This window comes from Crocodylus siamensis, chromosome 1, assembly GCF_052110815.1.
Source record: "Crocodylus siamensis isolate JL-2025a chromosome 1, ASM5211081v1, whole genome shotgun sequence".
NCBI lineage: Eukaryota > Metazoa > Chordata > Crocodylia > Crocodylidae > Crocodylus > Crocodylus siamensis.
This window is the reverse complement of record NC_143395.1, coordinates 180,533,823-180,557,099: the sequence shown is the minus strand read 5'-3', so window position 1 is coordinate 180,557,099 and position 23,277 is coordinate 180,533,823. Positions and strand designations below refer to the sequence as shown.

Sequence of the window (23,277 nt, the reverse complement as noted above, 5' to 3'; positions counted from 1 at the left end):
AGGAACCTACGTGAGCAGTCAGACCTAGCTGACTGCTCTTCCCTGTAGATGCCTGGAAAGTTCAGGTCACCCATGATGACCACGTCCCTTGGCCTAACTACCTCTGTGAGCTGACATAAGAATTCCTGGTCTAGCTCTTCTCCTTGGTTCAGTGGCCTGTAGTAGACCCCCACCGTTATGTTTCTTTCCCCTCGACTGTGTTGTATTCTAACCCAGAGCACTTCAGTGTGCCCCTCCTCTGACTCTGTGCTACTTGATGAGGATGTGTATTCCTCCTTAATGTAGAGTGCCCACACCCCCACCTTTCCTCCCTGTCCTGTCCCTCCTGTACCGCCTATAGCCCTTGATATTCACCACGTTTCAGTGAGCCCTGCTATGTCTGGGTTGGTGTCAGCTAGCAGGAGGGTAAGTTCCTTCTGCTTGTTTCCCATACTATGGGCGTTTGTGTAGAGGCATTTGAGGCCTCCTGTGGCCTTCTGTTATAAGAAGGGTCTCTTTGTTCCCTCTCTCCCCTTCTTGCATTTGCTCAAGGACCAGGGATAATCTGGTTGCCATTAATAATAGTTGCTATGATATCTGGGAAAAAAAAAAAGCTGTACAAAAATCTCATGTTTCTCAGAACCAGCTAATGTCTAAGTTGTAACCCTCCCCCACCTCCTTTACTTCAGACTCACATGGGTAACCACCTCAATACAAAATAGGGAACTCTATTCTTATAAGTTATTCTGGAAGATAAATTCTTTACTTTGATGTAAGGTTCATTAGACATTTCTGCTAGTGAACCATATGTAATGTGAAGTTGTCCACAGAGAAGTATGGGTGAGAATTTAGCACTGAAAATCTGCAATAGTAGCTGATCATGAATGCTACACTTACGCTTTTATGCTTTTAAAACTGTTTTAATTAATGTTGAGAAACATTTAATATACCATTCCACCTAATAGGGAGATTGCTATTTTCCATATATATTTTATTTTACATTTGTGTATATTTATATCAATAATATATATGTATTGTTATATAACTTTAACTTTGGGTTCTTTGGGTTTTTTGCCCTTTTTCCCCAAAAGGAAAGTGAATGTAAAGCTTATAATCCAAGACCTTTCTGTAAAACCTATACAATGGATAAGCAACCACTTAACACTGGAGAACAGAAAGACATGACAGAATTTTTCACTGATCTGATAACAAAAATAGAAGAAATGTCTCCAGAATTGGTGAGTTGTTAAAATGGGATGTGAAAGGGGTTCTTAAACTTACAGATTTGCTCAAGTTATGTTGACAGAATTCATTTATTCATTGATTCACAGAAAAATACAGTAAAAAGTTTGTTTGGTGGAGTCATCACAAACAACGTTGTTTCTCTGGTAAGTTACTTTTCTTCATATACATTTCTCACTGAGGTTAGATTTAAACATACTGCATTCATGCACTGACTTTCTATGTCTTCCTCTGTTTTCATTCAGGACTGTGAGCATGTGAGTCAGACTGCTGAAGAGTTCTATACTGTGAGATGCCAGGTGGCAGATATGAAGAATATTTATGTAAGTAATGCTGTGCTCGAAGTTGTAGTATAGAACATCAAGTTCTATAATCAGTGCCATAAAGCAAAAGATGCTTATTTTTCTGTATTACATGTGCCCCTGCTTTCCACATCTGCGCTCTGTTTCTGGCACATGTAGGCTCTTGTTTACCAGGCCATCAGCAAATGGATATGGGAATTGATATACCATCCTAAAAGGATCTTGAATCTTTTTATTACAAATAGTTACTTTTTGTCCCCTATGTGTGTTAAGTTTTGTGTCCATATTATTCACAAAATATTTTAAAATCTTTAGTTTCAAAAGTGATACATGTATTAGTTACTAGTTTAATTTTGTTTCTCACATCAAGATCTTTTTAAATTGAACATTGTTTCCCTCACTGTTGCACTCTGAATGCTCTCAGTACAGCTCCACTCCTGGAATGGGCCCATGCACAGCACCAGAACTTTCTGGAGAACTGTATCTGTTAGGCCACTGACAGACATTAAAGACATTATTGGGATCTGATCCCCAATCCCAACAATCATGCCTTCTGCCATAGCACATGTATGTGGCCTGTGCCAGTACAGGGGGAGCCCGATATCATGATCCTGCACTTCCCTGCATGGCACATTGAAAGCTGGGTGCCTGACAGTCAGCTGATTGTCAGCTGGCTCTTGATCAACACTGGGGCTCAAACTGGCAAACGTGTAGTTCCTGGAACCAGCTGAGGATCAGCAGATCATCCACAGGACTGGGACTGCATCGGGGCTAGAATCTCAGCTGACAGTAAACTGAACCTCAGATGTGGTCCCAATCCAGCCAAGGATCAGTAGGTTGTTGGCTGGATGGAGCCCTGATGGGATTCTGATCCTGCCAAGGATCAGCTGATTGTCAGCTGGGACTGTAGCAGGGCTAGTTGGAGACCCCTGTGCAGTCTTGGCTTACCAGGCATTCAGTATAAGGCATGTTGGAAACCAGCCATAACAATTACACATTTTTTGTGCAATATTATTGTGGCACCTTTAATTCCTTGAATGTGTGGTTGGGTAACTACTCTAAGACGTAAATAACAGGTGCAATTGTGTCCTAAGTGTAGTGTCTGCCAGAGGCCTGAGATACCACCAGTGCCCTTAGGGCACTGCTGATTTGATTACTTGTAGCTGCTAGAGTAGCCAATGTAAATTCACATTAATTTCTCCATTTCCAGCTCGCTGACCTTCCTTTTCTCGGGATAATATCCAGTCTTCATATCAGGAGCAAATCCATCTCTTGCCATTGGAAAGTTAAAATTCTATGTTCCCCTGCATTTTGGGTGGCCATTTGCAGGTTGTTCCTGGCCAGATGGAAGTATAATAGTAATATCCTGCCTCATATGAGTATTATGGGGGTAAAAATTGCGAAATGCTTATATTACAGTAATATGCAGCACGCAAGTACCTGATTTAAATTTCTAATCTATGGCATAAGCTGTGGATGGTTTTATTGCTGTTGTCTTTTTCTGTTCTTTTATAAAATTAGGAGTCACTTGATGAAGTAACTATTAAAGATACCTTGGAGGGTGACAACATGTATACATGCTCTCATTGTGGAAAGAAAGTGCGCGCAGAAAAAAGGTATAATTTTAAAGAACCAAGCATTCCTAGTATTTCTTTTTGCTTATAATTTTCATTAATTTAATTTCTGTTAAGAGTTTTTATTAGAAGATGATAGTAATCCAAAAAATATAAATTATGTATTTATCTATAGAAATTAATTAATATGTTTTAGTATTTGAATTAAAGCTGTACTAGAGATCCTGAACAGGTTCAAAATCCCATTGAGTTAAGAGCTACACAGGTGTATGAAGTTGTGATTACTATCCCAAAGATTGTACAGTCTGAAAAGACTGAGTCTTACAAAGATGGAACATAAACTCTTTTAGGAAAAGATCATCTGTTCCAAGATGCCTGCAATTTTTAAATACTAACCTCACCTTTTTGGTTCTTTTCATCATCTTCAAGCCCTTCCTTTTTTCAGGAACATTCAAGAGTTAAGCAGCTCTTGAGGTCCATTAACGTACATGTTTTTGATGAAGTAACTTCCGTGGAAGCTTGATTCATATTTTATTACCTTATATCATAAATAAACTGCCTTGAAAATTAACCAGCAGTTAATAGAACCTCTTCATGTATTAACATTTTATCTATTATCTTTTTCTTATTCTTTCCTTTTTATTAACATTAACTTTTGTTGGTCTTTTTCTTATTTTATTTTTAAAGATTTCATTGTCAGATTGGAATTCTTATGCTTGTTTCTTGCACTTATAAGTGGTACAGAAGAAATATTCCCTGTTCAAAATCTTATAAATTGTATAAGAGCCTGAGAGAGAGGGTTTTTTTTGTTTTTTTTAAATGTATGCAGTAATATGGATTCTGATGGTAATTTAGCACCATAATGAGTATAATAATTTCCAACACTAAAAGAGGTTACTGAGTTTCATAACATGAAAATAAAATAACCTTAAATTTTAAAAAAATATATTTCCCTAATTCAAAACAACTGGCAGGATTTTATTTAAACCTAACATTTGGACTGAGACCAAATAAGTAACTTTCACTCAGTAAACAGAATTCATCAAAAGTTATGAGGATGTAAAAATAAGGTTAAATATTATTTTTTAGAAGTTTTTATGTAATTGTTACTATAGGGAGTGCCGCTCTATGATTACTGTACTACTGACTATCTTGACTCATTCTTTTATGCAGTATTGTCATGTAAATCCTGTTACATGTCACCTAGCTAACAAAATTAATTTTAAAAAATCAATACAAAACAACCTTGGCTGGTACTGTCTGAGGTATTGTGGTTGCTGATTATTATTTTTAACTATAGAGGGGGTTTTAATATTCGTAAATGAACTGGAAATGAACAAAGTTATGAGACACTTTGTGCATATGCTATATAAGCAGTTCAGTTTTATTTTTTTTTATTTCTTTTCTTTTTAGAGCATGTTTTAAGAAATTGCCTCGCATCTTAAGCTTCAATACCATGAGATACACCTTTAACATGGTCACCATGATGAAGGAGAAAGTCAACACACACTTTTCTTTCCCTTTACGTTTGGATATGACACCTTACACGGAAGATTTTCTCATGGGAAAAAATGATAGAAAAGAAGGTAGTTGGATTCTGTTTGCCACTAAGCAGTACTGAAAATTCAGACTTTTGAAAACCTTTGTGTCTCAGTGTGAAAGCTTATCGGTAAAATGGTATTGACAGGTGATTGTCAAGGCAGATAATGTAACCTATCTATTTTAAGCCATAAAAATCCTAGAAAATAATGTTTCTTAGTAATATACAAAAGTCCTAATAGCGAGTTCAAAACACAGCTTTTATAGGAATGCACCGTGAACTTCATCTTTTTCTTCATGTGTACACTGCAAGGTATATCCATCATATTCAGTGATATTTTTAAGAAGTTAAAAGTCAATATATTCTGTCTTTTGCTTTGTTTACAAATCAATTTATAATTAGCTGGATTTAATACCAACTTTAGCACAGTAATCCAGTTCACTGTAGAGAATACTCTAGCTGTAGTTATTATTGGTTTCTCTTATGCTTTACAATAAAGTGGGAGATGAGTTAACTTTGTCCTCCATATAGGAGCATAAATAAGTCACAGTGGCATTAGTATATGTGCCTGTCTTCTGGTTAGCAGCAGGCTGACATGCACGCTCTAACTTCCCTACCAAAGCAGGGATCCATCTTTCAGCTATTCAGTGTGGTCTTTCTGGCTGCCATTGCCTCCCAGAAATACATGGGTTTGTTTGCATTTTCAGGAGGACATTTCAGTACTGTGAATCATTTAAATTAATGCCAGTGTTCTGGATGCTGAAGGAACAACTTGCTGAATATTTTGTTTATTTAAGGTTTTAAGGAGGACAGCGAATATTTGAAAGAAACTGAGAGTTATGAGTATGACTTGATAGGAGTGACAGTTCATACAGGAACAGCAGATGGTGGACACTACTACAGTTTTATCAGAGACATAGTCAATCCCCATGCTTACAAAAACAACAAGTGGTGAGTTATGAGAGTTTAAAGTTCTCATTTTCAGTTCATTTTTCATTTTGTGAATGCTTAGTAAGACGTTTCAACTCTGCTCCTTGGAATGTCTTGTTCAGTTCTTACGAATGTTCCTTTTTTTTTTTTAACCGGTTTAGCCTTATTCAGCAAACAGATTTATATTCTGTCCTGGATTTGGTGGGCCCTTAGAAATTATGAGCATTTAAAACTAGCTACCTAGAATCTGTTTTACTTTCTCTCTCAGATTATAGACATTTTCAGGTTAGTGAAATTCATTACCTAAATTTCTTGTGTTATATTAAATATCTAAAAAATCATTGGCTTTGCTATACGTAAGTACAGTAGAATGTGAAAGAACTCCATCCCAGCCCCCTCTCTTTTTCGGTTGTCTGTTCTCCCCTTCTTTCTCTCTTTGCCCATGTGTCTATCAACCCAGTTGCTAGGCAACCAACTGGTTGCCAAGGGGATTCCCTTGGGAGGGGGAAATTCCCTCTCCTTGTGGCCAGGCTACTGTGAAACTTCTTGCCTTTGACCTGAGAGGGCTGTCCTAAGAGAGCTGTCCCTCCTCAAGGTGAGGGATGATGTTACTCAGATTCACTGGTCAACATTAGCGAGTGAGGCTCAGAAAATACCTGATGTTGGTTGGGTCCAGGTGGTGAGGTCAGAAAGGTTATAAATAAGGTCCCTCCATCTTGGGAGAGTGGGAGAGAGATCTTCTGGTCACTGAATGAGGCTGAAGTTGTGTACATCTAGAAACCTCTGGATGCTGCTATAAGTAACATATCTGAATTGTAGCCAGTAATTTAGACCTAAGTGTTCTAGATGCGTATTGAAAGGGCGGCCAACGAGCCCCTTATACTGTTTTGCTCAAGGCTGTTTTCTTTCAAAATTCCTTTTGGTTTGTATTCTTTCCCTATGCCCTCCCTCCCCAATCAATAAAACTATCTATCATAGCAAGCCTGGCAGTAAATGTTTGAGAGGGATTGGACAAGCTTTTTTCTTTCCTTTGCTTGGCTGACTAAGGGAGGCTACTTTCTATGCTTCAGGCCAAAGGAAAACACCCCAAGATCTCATAGTGGGTTAAGCACCCTCAAGGTCTACAAGGCCTGTGTACCCCGGCGGGTACAGAGCCCAGACAAAAACCAGACCCTGGGTGGTGGTAGCAGTTACCTCAACTTGTGGGTGTGCTCCAGAAACAGGTTCGGCCAGACGTAGGTGCTCCAAGGGAGGCACTCAAGGCTTGGTTTTCAGTTGGGCACAGAGGGGTGGGTGCCTCAGCACAGGAGTGCCCCCTACTGGCCCACCACACCTGCGTTATGATAAATATCTAAACATAATTGGCTTTGCTATACCTGAGTACAGTAGACCATATGCTGTAGGTGTTTGGTGAAAATACTTATTTTGTTCAGCATATGGTATTACAGACATTGGTCATAAAAACTTTAACTATCAGCATATAACTTTGTACAGTGCAGCTGTAATTATTGTGAGATGTGCAAGACATGCATGTTGCAGACACAAATCACGTGTCTCCTTACAGCTTCTGCTCACCTTTTGAAGCAAATGAATATTTCACTCTAAATACATTCTTAGCCATTCAGTGTAAAATAACTTTTTGTAAGTTACTTGGACCCCTAGCAGAGGCCACCCATCAGTGTAATTAATTGTACAATTAAGCAAAATAAGCCCCAAAGTTATTACACAAAATGTGCGTAATACATTTGTGGTTGGTTTCTGTTACTCCTTAAATTGAACGTGTGGCCCACACTGATAAGTGGAGTTCTGGTGTGCTTCCAAGGCTGGGAGTGCTGATCAGCTGAGTGGCAAACAGAGCCCATCATGGGCACACCAGGAATCCATCTTGCTACCTACTGGTAGGGGGAATCATGATTTGATGCATATCTTATTTGATTATTTAAGGTTTTAAAAGTGATGAATTTGAAAAAAAATGACTTAGGATTATGACTCCTATGAATAAGAGGGGCACATCATGACCCTGGATTCCCCCACATTGGCAGTAAGGCACAATTTGGGATCTGATATTTGATCCTACAGTAGCACCACCTGCTATACACCTGTGATTTTTGAGGTTGTGGATTGGATCCCATTGCATATTCAGTTGAATGTCTATCAGTAGCCTTAGGCTTCTGGATGTGAGATATATGGTTGCTGCTTTTTGGGGGGAGCAACAGGGCGGCAGGCCAGCACTTTAGATACTAACTGGTTCAGAGAAGCATGAGCTTTCAAAGGTAACAAACTACTTGGTTGAAAAAAAAGAGGCATAATGCATGATAGGTCATTGGCCAAAATTCTTTTTGTAGCAGTTGTATTTGTGTTATCTGTATATCAAATGCATATTTTAATTAGATTTTCATAAACTACATTTGAAATGCTTGTGAAGATCTCGTTGCTTTGTGATTTTAAGTACCTGTTTTCCATGAATTCAGCTATTTACTTTCTAGTGCATTTCATAGTGTTAATGTTGATCTGTAAGTCATTTAAGGTTAGCTTCTTCAATGTATGGTTGACATTGTCCATCGTATGTACCTTTGACAGCAAAGCAAGAATATTTTGTTAATTAATACCCAGATCTGAACATCTGCTAGTCCAGTGCCGAGCATATTTATCTGAAGACCTTTGTCTTAAGTGTTTGAGAATCTCAATCATGTATCTGCTTTCTATGAAATTCCTTTTTTTTATTTTCCTCCTTTCTTTTGACAATAGGTACCTGAATCCAGCAGTACTGGTCAGAAGCATGTCTGTATTATCATAAGCCTTGCTTCAGAATGGTTCATTACTAGCTGTTTTGCTTTCTGTAGCACTGTTAAATAGAATAGTTCAAGGCCATTCTCTCAGTACATTCTGAACTGGCAAGAGAGCAAGTAGGAGAAGCCCTGGACCAGTGGTTCTTAACTTTTTTTAGACTTAAGGGACTCCTCATTAGATTTAAGGGACATCCCCCCCACACTCAACTTTTGTGAATTGACCTCTACCCCATTTCAAAAACAAACTTATTTATTACAGTGCTCACCTCTTTATAGAGGGGCCAGGCAATGGGGGTAGAGGAGGGACCAGGCAGGGATGACCCCAAGCTTATCTACGTATCTCCTTGTACTTCAGCATCACATCATCTCGTAGCACCCATGGGTGCCCCAGCACCCTGGTTGAGAATCACTGACCTAGACTGTAAGAGAATTTGAAATGGTGCTTTTATGCCATCTTCCTGTCCATCTGAGCAAGTAAGGGAGGACCAGTCCATTTATTATGCTGGTCCAGTTGAATCTGATATAGTAAATTTGCTAGTAAATGGAAATATAATTTGCCTTGATTTCCTTATAATAGTAACTTTCATGTATAAATGATACTTAAAAGATAAGTGTTTGGTGTGTTTTGTGTACTGTAAAAGAGGCAATAGACTCATTCAAAAGTTTTTAATCTTTTATAGGTATCTTTTCAATGATGCTGAAGTAAAACCATTTGATTCTGCTCAACTTGCTTCTGAATGTTTTGGTGGAGAAATGACTGTAAGTTGTAGTTTTTAATTCTGTTTCTTTACTGTAGTGTTTACTTTTGGATGAAAGACAAAGTCTTAGTTTTTGCAAATTGTGGGTGGGGGTCATTTTTATTTTGTGGATACTGATTATATAATTTCTCTCTCTCAAGGTGTCTAGTGTATAAGATAGGTGCTCTCTAGTAAATCAAAATCAATTAGTGAAATAACTGTAAATTACATGGATGCGTTGGTCCATAGTCGAACAAAACTGTTACTTAGAGATTTGAGTTCTCCACACCTTTCGTATCCTGATTTACATTACATATATTTTTTAGTTGAAACTAGTGATGATTTTTTAGAGTATCTTGAGATGACTGACTGAAAAGCAGTAAATGCCATTGTTGTTAGTACTGCCGCAAGAACCACTGCTAACTGCTAGAGGGTCTACTGAATTTACTCCAATACAGGATGATGATTTCCTCCCAATTGGCACGGGAGAAAAAAGCCCCTTGTCTTATAATCACATAAAATGAAATCTTACTAAATATACCGTCTGTCGTTAAACTGCTGCCAAAAGCAGCATGCGGTCAGCAATGGAAACCACTTATGAAGTTGATTAAATGTAGCCAACACTGAACACGACTATAAAATACCAGGCCCACATTAGGCAAATATGTGGATGGGAATCTACTACAAGAATAGGTAATTGTAGCCCATCGGAATAAGACTCTGGTAGTGCTCATTAAGTGCAGTCCTCCTCACCATCAACTCTTTTTACAGTCATGGTGAGCCATGATATTGCATATAGTTTACCTAGAATCCCTCTGTTTGCCCTTATCTCAGCCTGGCATATATGATTAATGTGGACCTGCACTCCATGAGGTGAAGGCAGACCAACTTGCTTTGCTCCTCATCTGCATATGTTTTTGGAGCATCCCAGGACCAGTGACAAGAAAACTTGGTTCCAGTCATGGGTGGGGGCTAATTAGCACATAGATCCCTTTTGTGGGGGGTATCTGGAGTGCACGCACATAATGAACAGTGCTGAGTTGTTGGGACACCATGACTTGAAAGGCTGTTGACTCTGATTGGGCCCAGCCCAATGAAATGTGTGATAAATCACGAGTCTTTGGACCCATATCTTGCATAGTTTGTTTTACATATAAATAGGTGCCAAAGTGCTGCTCAGAAGTGTGTTTATGGAGTACATGTGCTAAAATTTGCAGCAGTTTCAAAAAATGGTAACATGTATTAATGCTGGATAAACTATGTGCATGGGTACTATATGCAAATTATTACAGTTATGCTTAATTTCTAGGTTTATTGTTGTTAGCTTTGCTCCTCACTTCCATGTGCCGTGGGAGAGCGGGGTCTGACAATAAGGAGAGGGGAAGGGGACTGCCAGGGGAAAAAGTTGGTGGGGTGGGAAACGGAACAAAGTAGCTACCTGACCCCCCAGATATATTTTGCAATAGCAGTGGGAAGGGGACAAATTCAAGGCAAAACTCCAATAATTAGATTCTATGCCCGGAAAATTGTAGTAAGTTTATAATTTTTCCATACATATAGAATCTAATTATTGCGGGGATTGTTTTATAATCAGGGTCATCTTCTATTTGAGTAAATACAGTAGTTCCTCAGCCTGTGGTCTAGGAGTTATTAATGCAGAACATAACCATTCCTAAAACATGTTTAATGTTTTGTATTCTTGTCTACAAGTTGCATTATCTTTCCTTCAGAGAAGGAAGTGTCATTGACTAAAATACATTTTTTAACAGCGAATTCTTTTACAAGACCATACCAACTGTTGGCTTTGGCCTTTCAGTCTATCACATGTATTACCTTTTGCCATCAACATGAATGTTTTTATATACCTTTATTTTAAGCAGTATTAAATCAATTGCAAATACTCACAGTGTATAAAAATATAGGGACATGTATTTCCCTGACTTGGTATATTTAATAACTTATTGAAATGCTTCTGTGAACAAGTTAAATCATCACACTTGAGAAAAATGCTCTTTTAACAGAAATAGAAAAAATAACTGTGCTGAGTATTTGCAAGCTCCGTAAGGAAGAGAAGGTGGCCTAGACAAATATGAAACTAGTTTCAAAATAGTACAATCTTGGAGAACCAAAGGAAGCTACTGTTAGAAAATAATTATTTAACGATGATCCGATTAGTGCAGGGTCAGCTCCTTTTTACAAGCTGCAGACTAGAACAATCTGGCTCTGGTCCTATGTGGGCTGGGGAGCTTCCATGGTGTGTCAGCAGCAAGGGGCTTTACCTGCACCCACACTGGTGACCAGACAGCTTGGAGCTGTGCCTACACCACAGTTGCTGCTTCCAGGTCCCTGCTTTCAGCTGCAACACAAACACAGCTTCCAGCTGGTGGGGAGCTGCACTAGGACAGTGTATCTGCCAACTGTGTCCCTGCGGCGGCTGCTGCTGCTTCTTTCTGTTCCTCTTTCTTCCACCCTTCCCCCCCATCCTCCCAAACTCCAACAGCTGTGGCATAGGCTCAACTGGAAGGTGCTGGACCCTCGCGCAGCTCCCCACTAGCTGGAAGCTGTGTCCACACTGCAGCTGGTGGGGTTGGGGGAAGAAGCTATGGCAGAATAGACATCGTTTCTAGTTGCCTGACCCTGACACGGGCCCCCATGGGTGAGAAGTTGTGCTTGTGCCGCAGCCAGGAAGCAAGGGGCTGGGAGAAGCAGTGGTATAAGCAGAGCTTTTAGCTGCTTTGCCCTAGCAGGGGTGTAAACAAAGCCCTCCCACCCCCACCTCCACGCCATCCCTACCACTGACTTGCTACTGAAAACACCCGTCATGTTGGATCAGAGCTGGGAGGGTGAAGAGATGTCAGTGTGGGTGCAGCTGGAAGCTGCCCATGCCCAGCATAACTCCTTGCTGCCCAGCCCTGGTATAGGCATGGTTGTGGCCACAGGCAAAGACCTCTAGCATGGGCCAGATTCAGTGGCTCCCCACAGGCTGCATGTTACTGACCCTTGAATTAAGGAATATATTTGTTATGGATCCTGCATAGGTGATGTAAAGCAGTCTTGCATTCTGCACACTTCCATGGAGCCATCCAGGATCAACTGACCATAACAAGTTTGTATTTTCAGTAACTCATTTTCTCTTTTTAATAGACCAAGACATATGATTCTGTTACAGACAAATTTATGGACTTCTCCTTTGAAAAGGTACTATTTTCTTTTAGCATCTGCTAAGTTAAATACTGATTTTTGCATTTATTACCGAAGTGACCTCTCTCTAGAGCAAAAATTATACAGATTTTTTTTTCTTAAAGACACATAGTGCGTACATGCTGTTTTATAAACGGATGGAACCAGAGGAGGAAAATGGCAAAGACTACAAATTTGATGTTTCATCAGAGTTGCTGGAGGTACAAGTTGATTTGTTTTAATCCAATGTAAACATAGAAGAAGGAATCCTATGTAGATCAGTAATAAAATGAAATTTGAATTCTCATGTATTAAAAGAACTGACTGAAAGACTTGCCATCTTTGTTAAAAGAACATTTTATAACAGCATTAGTATTCACATTGTTAAAACTAACAGTGTCAATATTTCCTTTACAATCCATTTCTTTGTAAGAGTTTGTAACTCAGCAGTAAAAATGAACTCAAACACTACATCATAACCTCCAAAAAGAAAGGTTTTATTTTTTTAAGTTTACCTTCATTTAAATAAAGTAGTAGCTCCCTCAGTGCTAACAAGAAGGAAGTACAAATAGACCTTAAAAAAATTACAAGAAACTGGAAATGGTTGGTATAAAGGAGGGGTCCATTGCAACCATAGGAAATAACTTTCTGGGGTTTGCTGCTTGAGTTTCTTGTGACAGTGTAGCTGCATGTCTTTGCGGAAAGGTCTGAGGGCAAAAATTAAACATACCAGAAATGGAGCTAGGGACTTTTTAGCAAAGGGTGGATCACTTCCTCAATAAAGCCAGGCAGAGAGTCTGAGTTAGAGAAGATGGCATGTGCCACCCAAGTGACCAAGGCAAAAAGTAGAAGGATGAGAGGTTGAAAAGACTGGACATCAGCAGGCTAGTCTTTAGATGCTCAATTAGATAGTGTGCTTGGTCCTGCTTGATTTAAAAATAATTCATAGTAAACTTCATCATGGTTAAATTTTAAAATTACTCCTATAGGTAAAGGTACTACAGAATAGCCGAAAGTAAAACAGAGAGCTCTGATACCAAATCTTTTTCTGAATAATAACCATGGGCTGAATTTTACTCCTAAGATTTTACCAAAAGTTCATGGAAGTTCCATTTTATATAAGTGGGCATTGGATGAGGGCTTTCCTATTTATTTATACCCATTGCCATTAATTCTAGTTGTTGGTTCAGTGGGTTAACAATGGTTTAAATGACTTCAGTTAACTATAGTGGGAGACACTGGGTGCTTAGAATTTTTTAAAATTAAGCCATTGATTCAGAGATCATAAGCATGGAGTTGCAAGTCTGATGTTAGGTACCAGTTTTTAAAAATCTTGAGCAGTTAGCAAAAACTTCATTCTAACAGATGCAAGAAAACCAGAGGCAGAAAAAAGTGTGTGTAAAGAGGTAGAAGAAAGGGGGACTATTGGGGACTGTTTTTGGCAACCTTAAGTGCAGCAGACAAAAAGTATGACCTGCTGTAATAACAATGAAATACCATTGAACTAATATTTTAAACTTAAGTTGACAGAAAATTCTGTTTTTGTAACCAAGACAAGTGTTATAATTTTGTTCTTATAATCGCACTTAAACTGTAATGAAGTAAACTGCTTTCTTGTATCTGATGTTAGCATTTTTTCTTCAGTGGATATGGCATGATAACATGCAGTTTCTTCAAGACAAGAACATCTTTGAACATACATATTTTGGGTAAGTTGTGCTTTAAATGAATATTATTCCCACTTGGTTTTACCTAAAATATATATTTTTAAATCTGTATTAATTAAGTTAAATTTCTGACTGTAGGTTTATGTGGCAGTTGTGTAGTAGCATTCCAAGCACGTTACCAGATCCAAAAGCAGTTTCCCTCATGACAGCAAAGGTAAATTACTCCAACACCATACTTATAGCCTAAAATTAAAATATTTAAATGATAATTGAGGACACTGTATGATTAAGCACATAACACTTTTTTTTTTCAGTTAAGTACTTCCTTTGTCCTGGAAACATTTATTCATTCAAAAGAAAAGGTATGTTCATTTGCTTGTAAATTCACACTGAATAATTGTTTGAATGCAGTCTGATTTATGTGTTCTTGTACCTTCATATTATTATGATTCTGAGTTCTAAGATATACAGTAGTCAATATGAAGACTTTACAGATTCAGATTTAATAGTAACCTCCAAATGAAGTTACAACTTCTAGTTTTGTGGAGTTGTATTTTAACATGCATATGGTTTACAATACCTTCTAAGAAAAGGATAAAATAGTCCCTGTGAATGATATTTTTTAGAATTTAATTAATAGTGAATTAGTTTAAGCCTGTGTAAAGACCCTTATTTCTGCTGGAAGAAATTTCTTTCAGTAGAAAAACAGCCTGAGCGCTAAACTGAGCTAAACTGTACAGATGTTCCTCCAGTCCCGTGGCAGGAGAGCTTCACAGCAAGCTCTCCAGCCAGGAGGCACTAGATAACTGCTCCTTGGGCTACCCCTGCCCTTATGGGTACATACCAATTGACAGTCTGTCCTCTCCCCTGCTTGGTAAAGAGGCAGGCTGTCAACTGCTGAACTCAAGGGTGCTGGAGTTGACCGGTCTATAGTGAGGTGGGTAGACAGTTAGCTTATAGGCCACTCCCAGAGGGTGGTAATTGATGGGATAGCTTCATCCTGGAGGGCTGTCTCCAGTGGTGTCCCCCAGGGACCAGTGCTTAGACCTGTGCTCTTTAATATATTCAGAAATGACTTGGATGAGGGGATGGAAAGCTCAGTTATTAAGTTTGCGGATGATACCAAGTTGTGGGGAAACACGGGCACGCTAGAGAATAGGGTCAAGATCCAGGAGGACCTTGACAGACTGGATTCATGGGGGGAATGGAATCAAATGAGGTTTAACAGGGGTAAGTGCAGGGTCCTTCAGGGTAGAAAGAATCCTCATCACAACTACATGATGGGTGGTGGTCCACTGCCTGGCACAGCATCTGAATGAGACCTGGGGGTTATGATTGACTGGAAGCTGAATATAAGCCAGCAGTGTGATAAGGTCACCAGGAAAGCAAATAGACCTCTGGCGTGCATCAGCCGATGTGTATCCAAAAGATCCAAGGAGGTGCTCCTCCCTTTCTATTGGGCAGTGATGAGGCCTCTGCTGGAGTACTGTGTCCAGTTCTGGGCACTACACTTCAAGAAGGACATTGGTACAAAGAAGGGCCACCTGCATGGTCAAGGGCATGGATAGACCCTACAAGGAGAGACTCTGGGAATTGGGCCTGTTCAGTCTGAGTAAGAGAAGGCTGAGGGGTGACCTTGATAGCCGCTTACAAGTACATCAGGTTCTAGGCGACCAACTCTTTAGGAAGGCACCTCAAGGGAGGACCAATGGACATAAGCTTTATAGAGGGTAAATTCAGGCTAGATATAAGGAAGAACTTCCTGTCTGTAAGGGTCACTAGAATCTGGAACACACTCTCAACAGAGGTAGCAGTCATCAACTTTGGAGGTGTTCAAGAGGAGGCTGGACAGGCCTTGTTGAACTTGTCTGAGCCCAGTAACTTTCTGCCTATGGCAGGGGATTGGACTTGATGATCTTACAGGTCCTTTTCGGTTCTACGATTCTATGATTCTAAGTGGCAATTGACAGCTCCTGAAAAGCAGCAGCTGCCACAGACAGCCCCAGAAGAATTCTGTTCCATCCCATCAGTTAGCTGATTGGCAGGAGGGCTTATTCTCCCATGGTGGGAGCCCTCCTTATTCTCCCCTGGAGGACAATAATCCCACTCTTGACCCCGAGGAATGCATGGGGTGGTGAACACTCAGTTGCTGCAGGAAAGCTCTGGGAGCTTTGCTGCAGGGGCACAGTATTTTGCCTTACCCTGGGCTACTCCAGGCTGACCTAGAGCAATGTGGGACAAGGCCGGGAATTTTGCTGCTATAGTGGCAGTAGCCTGCTTTGCCCTGCTGTGCTCTAAATTATCTAGATAGCAAGGGGAAGCCAGTGGGGCTGTGGGAGACCTTCTCACTTTCAAATTGCTACCCTGCATTGCCCAGATGAGCAGCTCAGGGGGGGCATGGGGAACTGGAAGGGCTGGGAGACTTTTTCTAACTAAGCCTCACTCCCAGCAGCTAGCTCCAGCTTTTAAATTGCGACCCCTTCCACTAAGCTGAGCAGTGTGGGAGATGCAAAGGGAAACTGGAGCAGCTGAGAGCCAGCCTTGCATCTGCCCACTAGCTGCGCTGGCTTTTCAGTTGCTGCCCCTGCTGCTCAGTTGAGTAGTGAGAGAAGGCAGGGGGAAGCTGTCAGGGAGGGCAACCAGGCAGAGGGCAGTGCTCCTTGTGCAGTTCCCAGAAAGGGCTAAGCCAAAGGAAGTGGGCAGACATTCAGTCTTCTGGAAAGAACTATCCCAGGAGCAATTTGACCTCAGTTCCTGGAAAGAATATGTCCTTTTTTTTGCCTCTGGAGGAAAAAAACTGAACGTCTGCCTTGTATTTTTCTACCAGGAGAACAGCGATGTTCTGGGAGAACGTGAAATTACATGGACAATGTCTAGAGAGTAAATTATACTTCAAGCTCAAACTATGTATTGTTTTTCTTATTTTGGCATTTATTTCAGTTGCTTTAATAGTTACAATCATAGACAATAAGGGTTGGAAAGAATCTCATTTAGTCCAAATCCCTGCTCAAAGCAGGACCATCCCCAACTAAATCATTCCAACCAAGGCTTTGTCTAGCTGTATCTTAAAAACTTCTAAGGATGGAGCTTCCACAACCTATCTGAGTAACCTATTCCAGTGTTTTACTACCCTTCTTGTGAGAAAATTCTTCCTATATCTAATCTAAACTTCCCTTAGTGCAATTTGAGACCATTGCTCCTTGTTCTGTCATCTTCCACCACCAAGAACAGTCTAGTTCTATGCTCTTTATTACCATCCTTCAGATAGGTGAAGGCTGCTATTAATTCCTCCCCAGTCTTGTCTTCTCCAAACTAAATAAGACCAGTTCCCTCAGCCTCTCTTCATAAGTCGTGCTTCCCATAAACCAAGTTCTACAACATTTTGTAGATTGAAATTGGATTTGTTTTGGAGACTTAAGTAGTTTAGCAGAAACTTTTTAAGAAGTTGGAGTATTTGTATTCACCTAAAATATTTTTCCCATCTCTTTTAGCCCACAATGCTACAGTGGATTGAACTGTTAACAAAACAGTTTAATAACAGTCAGGCAGCTTGTGAGGTGAGTTAAGTAACTGAAGAGTTTAGCAAAGTACAAAAACAACTTTATACACAGAATTTAACATTTTTTAAGGTTAGTATCAGAAAATGTTTCATCACACGTTGTCACATTTGTACATGGCTTCATAAGAAGTAGTGAGCTCAAAATCTGAGAATGTGGCAGAGGATGCTGAAGACTTGTACCTTGTTCTCAGGAACCTGCGTGCAGGCCGGTAGCTTCAGGGCAAAACCTTTTCCTGGTAGGAGTAATACGTGGTCCATGTTCTCTTAAGTTAGCTTTCATATTGATGTATTTATTTAGATAAAGGTATTTTCTAGAGGGGTTTAAATGAGGTGAGTCCGCTCATTGGTATTACACAAGTGGAAAAGGACTTTAATTTTCTTGTTTTCATGCCTTCCTCCACCCCATGCCTTCGGTATGAAACACAAAGAGGAGTTTCCTGTACAAAGTCTTGTTGCAGTTTGAGATGCCTTTTCTCTTTGGTCAGGGTAACTGGAAATGTTATACATTGTATATAAAGTAGGGTAGGAAAAAGTGTGGAGATACTGGCATGGAGTGAAGTGGAGAGCTAGAGAGGGAGTAACAAAATTTGGTAGGCATTTTGATAAGTGCCAACTCCTGTAGAAGCTTGCTGGTGAAACCTGAGGAACTTCAATTCAGTCTGGGAGGCAAGGGAAAATAATGGAAGGATTGGAAGAATGGAGTGTTGGGAAGGAAGATGGTTTTAACCTCTGTGCTGTTGTGTAAATTAAAAGGAACAGGGAAAAAGAAGTTGCAGTAGCTGAAGTGAGGTAGGATTAAGGCATGGACAGAGAGCTTTGCCACAGGATTGGAAAGGATAGAATTTTGAGGTTTGAAAAAGAAAAATTGACAGGCTGGACAATTATTCTAAATGTGCAAAAAAAAGAAGTGTGTTGCATGATGCAGACCAAGTCTGAGTTTTGGAGGGTTGTTATTACTTATTGTTATAATGTCAGCTATGTTTAACATCCTGAAATAGATGCATGTTAAAAATAATCTTTATATACATATAGAGATAAAATGATTAACTTTATATCTAATAGTCAGCAATCTAACAACAAAAGTTCATGTCTTCGGTTTAAGTATAGGATACTAAACATAAGATAAATGAAGATATTTAAAATAGTAGAAAACACTAAAATGTAATTAAATCAAGAAAGTGTTTTTTTCTAAAGTGTCAAATTTGTCAGGTGACTAGAGAGTTCCAGGAGTTAGGGAACTTGTTCTTCTCCTAACTATGTACAGACTTTAAGTAAATCATTGAGTCTTGCTGTAACTCTTTGTCTCCTTCTGTAAAATGGAGATGATAATGCTTAACCACTTCTGAAATGCATATGGACCCCAATTCAGGAATTCCTTAAGTCAGTGGTTTTCAACCTTTTTTTTATTTGCGGACCCATAAAACATTTTGAATGTGGGTACGGACCCCTTTGAATTGTAAGTTTAGCTAGTCACATACTTTTGATTGAACATAGTCATCTTTCACAGACTGCTTAGGCATAGTGGGGGTCTGCAGACTTCAGGTTGAAAACCACTGCATTAACTAGTTGCTTAAGTCAGCCTCTATTCTGCAGAGCACTTCATATTGTGCTTAATTTTAAGCATAAACTTAAGGCCCATCTCTTGACACCAGTGGTATTTAGTTACATTGTTGAGCACTCTTGCTAAATAAGGTATGTTTCTCTGACCAGGTGCTTGAAAGATTCTGGGATAAGTGACATTAAAGATATTAAATTCAAACTTTTATCATCATCATCATCATCTCTTTCCTTCTCCAAACAAAAAAAAAGGATTTTCATTTTCTCTTAGATTTCTATTTGCTTGGCAATAGTAGTAGTATTTGTCTAACCCTGAGTAGTATATTACATGTTGATTAAGAGGAAAAAAACTATTATATTCATGTTCATTTGGGGTGCATAGTAAACAGCAATGTGTGTTCTCTGCAGTGGTTTTTGGATCGTATGGCTGATGATGATTGGTGGCCAATGCAGATTCTAATCAAGTGTCCCAATCAGATTGTGAGACAGGTAAGAAAATGTTTTTGTAGAAAAAATACTAATTGAGGCATAGGCAGAAATGTCTGTTTATTACTAAACATAATAATAACAACTGTAGATTCCAAATGTAACCGCCACATCCATCTCTGTTTAGAATGATTGGGAATTTCTTTCTCAGTAAGCAGTATTATTCAGAATAAAATGCTATATTAATGTAGTGCTATAGTTGCAGAATCAAAATCACAGGAAGTTGGACACAGCATAATTTAAGGTTCCTACAACACCAGCACCAAGTTGCATATTTTGTATTATGACATACGTTTTATGATAAAAACAACAACATATCAAGATGGACACTTATCCAGAGAAGCAAGAATAGAAAATTATAAAGACTGCTGTACATATATACTAGTCCCTGCCTTTTTGCCATCTCTTTCCATGCTCTTGTTCTTGAGTATGGATTTCTTGCACTTAGGCTGAAGTTTTCAATCAACCGCAGGTGAATTATGCTGTACAAAACATGCAGTCAAGTTTTAAGTGTGATTTGTAATAAAGTAGTATTTTCTCATTACCATAATTCAGTATTTAATTTCCTATTCTATAAAGGTCAGAAAAATGGAAAAATACCTTTGTTTAGTGTAATTCTAGCATTCAAGTAGTCTGAATGGACTTTTTGATGTTGCAACAAAACAGGCTAGGTGGCTAAGTTTGAGCCTGCAGTTCTTGTGGGGAATGGTTTGGGGGGCTCAATGTGAGCAGGTTTTGCTGTAAAGAATTCCTGTAAATAGTGTCATAAGCAGAACACCTGTATGCCATTTTCACACCAGAGAGATGGTAGTCTAGGCCTCACAGCAGGGCCCAGAGACTGCTCCCTGATTCGTTCCCCATGACATTGTTTAATTTTATTGGGTGATTATTAGTCCCCATGTTGAATCCTATACTTTTGTAACAGTTTTGTGGGGAGGGTAGATAACTTTCTCTTGAGGAGAAAGAAGGAAGCTTGGAGAACACTGAGGAGTTGACAGAGGATGGTTCCAGAGGGGAAAGAGAAAGCTGCAGGGAGGACGAACAGAGACAAAGGACTAGGTCCAGGGAAAACAGCGTAGAGTCTGTGGAAGGACAGAAGGACCTGCAGTAGCACAGTAAAGACTCTTGAACAAGAGTCTATTATGCTGTTTGGGACATTCAGTGGCAATGTATAGAAGTTGCATGTGCACCCCCTGAGAGCACTGTTGCACCCCTCACAGCCAGCATTCCCCGCTTAGGCAACATGCAGGGGGGGCAGGCAGGAGCACTGGTGGCCCCCCTGAGAGCATCGGCCAGGGAGTGGGGGCTGCTGGCACTTCTGAGTCAGCGCCCTTGTGGACGCAGTTGGCCATGGGGGGGACCCTCCCCCCAGTTGCTGACTGCTGAGTGGGGCACAAGTGCCCCCCCCCCCCCCCCCCGACTCAGGAGGCACCAGTCCTCTCTCCTGACTTCTTTTAAAGAAGAAAACACCTTTCTTCCTGGGAGCTGACCAGAAAGGAGGTGTCATGACTCGCTGGGTAAGTCAGGGACAAAGAGGAGCCAGGGTCTTGAGCTGGAGGCTTGCCCCTTGAGAAGCCACACCACAGCTGGCTTCAGGAGGTCCTTCAGGAGAGGGAATCCAAATAAGGCTGCTTCTTGGGAGTCCCAAGGCAGAGCTTCCTTCAAAAGTAGTATTATCTGGGACAGGTGCCCACACCTTGTCAGTGTGGGAATGGGGTGGACCTGAGCGAGGTCAGTTACTGCTGTTGTCACCTAGCTGAGTCAGCATTCTTCTGACAGTAGTTGGTATGACTTTACTTTTGTACCAGTGGTCCCACTGACAGCTGACTTAGCTAGAATTTCACACATTTGGTACTGAAAGTTTTTTACAACTTGAAAAATGTTCTACAAAAAATATATCAAAACTACCTAAGCTCACTAGATCACTAATATTCTGTCCCTACATTCTCTTTTTTCCCCCTCCTACGAAGATTCTTTATATGTTCCCTATTGATGAAGAACACTATAAATATTAGGTGATGTTATTATTTCTGTTCAATATTTATGGTCTGTTTTATGCAAATTGTCTCAAGCTAGCTACTAGTAGCTTCTACTTCATGCCTGAATCCTTTGATCAGGTTAAGCAGTTAAGATGCTGTGGTAAGGTTTACAGTGTAAAAGTATAACTCGTTAAATAAGTAATTTGTCACACAGGGAGTAGGGTTTCATTACGGTCTTAGGCACAGACATCAGTCCTTAATGAATTCTATATCCATTTCAAATTTCCATTTTTGCTGGAACCCTGCACAAAAAAGTACAACTAGAAATATTTTATAATAAGATAAAATGTGTTTTTTATATATATTGTATATAGTGTTCTTCAGTAACACAACAATTACTTGGAAGAAATTTTGCTTAGATTTTCCACAAAAATTTACTTCTAGTCAGTGACCAAGTATACAAAAAGGTATGTATATTTCAGAAAATAATGGAAGAGGAAAGCATGGAAGTTGTTTTCTGACTTATGATATGCAGCATCAGTTGACCACTTCACATAAAGGAAAGTACACGTATAACAACACCATGTCTACATTCCACTCTAAGACATGGACAGTCATCTTAATCTCAAGTGTTACTTTGAATTATCTTGTTCTGGGACACGGTGTTTGGAAAGAAGACGTGATTTGCTTCAAAAACATATATAAAAGGAAATCAATTTTATAACGACCCATCCATTTGCAGATGTTCCAGCGTTTGTGTATTCATGTGATACAGAGACTGAGGCCTGTGCATGCACATCTCTATCTGCAACCAGGAATGGAAGACTGGTAAAATATTTGAACCCAAACACTTTTTTCCTATTAAATATTCTATGACTTTATTGCTTTTTATATTATTCTAAACTATCCTGTTAGCATGAAATAAATGTATTCCTCTAGGAGTTTTTTATTTTGTTTAAAGGCCTTGTGGAAGAAATCAAACTTTGCATTGTGGTTGAATCAGAACTGACAGAGACAGCTTTTCTTTATTTAGGACTATACTGTAATCACAGGGAGGATTTCATACAGCAAGGGGAATCGCCCACTTGTCTGTTTCAAAGGAATCCTCCTCCTCTCTAAGTTTTCAAGCATTTTTATACTTATGACAGATAAAGAAAGAAAAAAAATACGACCTTGGAGAAACTAAAACAAGTTTACTTAATTGGACATCTGTGCACAGGGTAATAAGACATACAGGATTTCTTATCTCAAAACATGTAACTGAAATAAGCAGTATCAGCACTTTTGGTCTCTGTCTGTTTTTTCTAGTCAAGTAGGCCAGAAGCCCAACTAAATTTACTTCTATATTCCCTAATTTTTTTTTTCAACAAGTTAGATAGCCATTAGCCTTTCAACTGCTAGTTTTCTTTGTCTTTACTTTCTGCTATTTCAGCATACAAATTATATACTTCATTTCTGGTTGATGGGTTATTCCTCATCTGCTTGGCAGCACAGCTTAAGCAACATATACACTAGGCATACTCCAATAAAGACAACAAACAATATCAACAAACTATGAATGGGCGGTAGAGCCTAAGGAACTGAAAATAGAGCTAAACCAATAATTCAAATTCCAACTATCTGACTCATGCAATTTAGCTGCTTCTTTTCAAATATGTTTACTTAAATCCTGGATTTCTTCTGAATTATCAGGAATATAAGTACAACATTCTTTACCTATTAAAGCACAGACTCCTCCTTTGCTGTCTAGTATATA

The 23,277-nt window shown here is 39.5% G+C and overlaps 1 protein-coding gene across 3 annotated transcripts in view; it reads left to right on the top strand.

Moving 5' to 3' along the window:
- Nucleotides 1–23,277, top strand: part of USP34 (ubiquitin specific peptidase 34) — a 242,410-nt gene that overhangs the window by 174,061 nt on the left and 45,072 nt on the right. For 2 of the 3 annotated variants that reach the window (XM_090050214.1, XM_090050223.1), the window contains 15 exons: nucleotides 1,071–1,217; nucleotides 1,311–1,367; nucleotides 1,467–1,544; nucleotides 3,045–3,139; nucleotides 4,511–4,683; nucleotides 5,435–5,588; nucleotides 9,037–9,115; nucleotides 12,238–12,291; nucleotides 12,399–12,494; nucleotides 13,918–13,982; nucleotides 14,079–14,154; nucleotides 14,255–14,302; nucleotides 17,432–17,497; nucleotides 19,465–19,545; nucleotides 22,264–22,349. In XM_090050214.1, the coding sequence (XP_089906340.1) occupies nucleotides 1,071–1,217; nucleotides 1,311–1,367; nucleotides 1,467–1,544; nucleotides 3,045–3,139; nucleotides 4,511–4,683; nucleotides 5,435–5,588; nucleotides 9,037–9,115; nucleotides 12,238–12,291; nucleotides 12,399–12,494; nucleotides 13,918–13,982; nucleotides 14,079–14,154; nucleotides 14,255–14,302; nucleotides 17,432–17,497; nucleotides 19,465–19,545; nucleotides 22,264–22,349 (1,355 nt within the window). The remainder of the gene's footprint in view (nucleotides 1–1,070; nucleotides 1,218–1,310; nucleotides 1,368–1,466; nucleotides 1,545–3,044; nucleotides 3,140–4,510; nucleotides 4,684–5,434; nucleotides 5,589–9,036; nucleotides 9,116–12,237; nucleotides 12,292–12,398; nucleotides 12,495–13,917; nucleotides 13,983–14,078; nucleotides 14,155–14,254; nucleotides 14,303–17,431; nucleotides 17,498–19,464; nucleotides 19,546–22,263; nucleotides 22,350–23,277) is intronic. The other variant, XM_090050232.1, reaches the window with a different exon arrangement.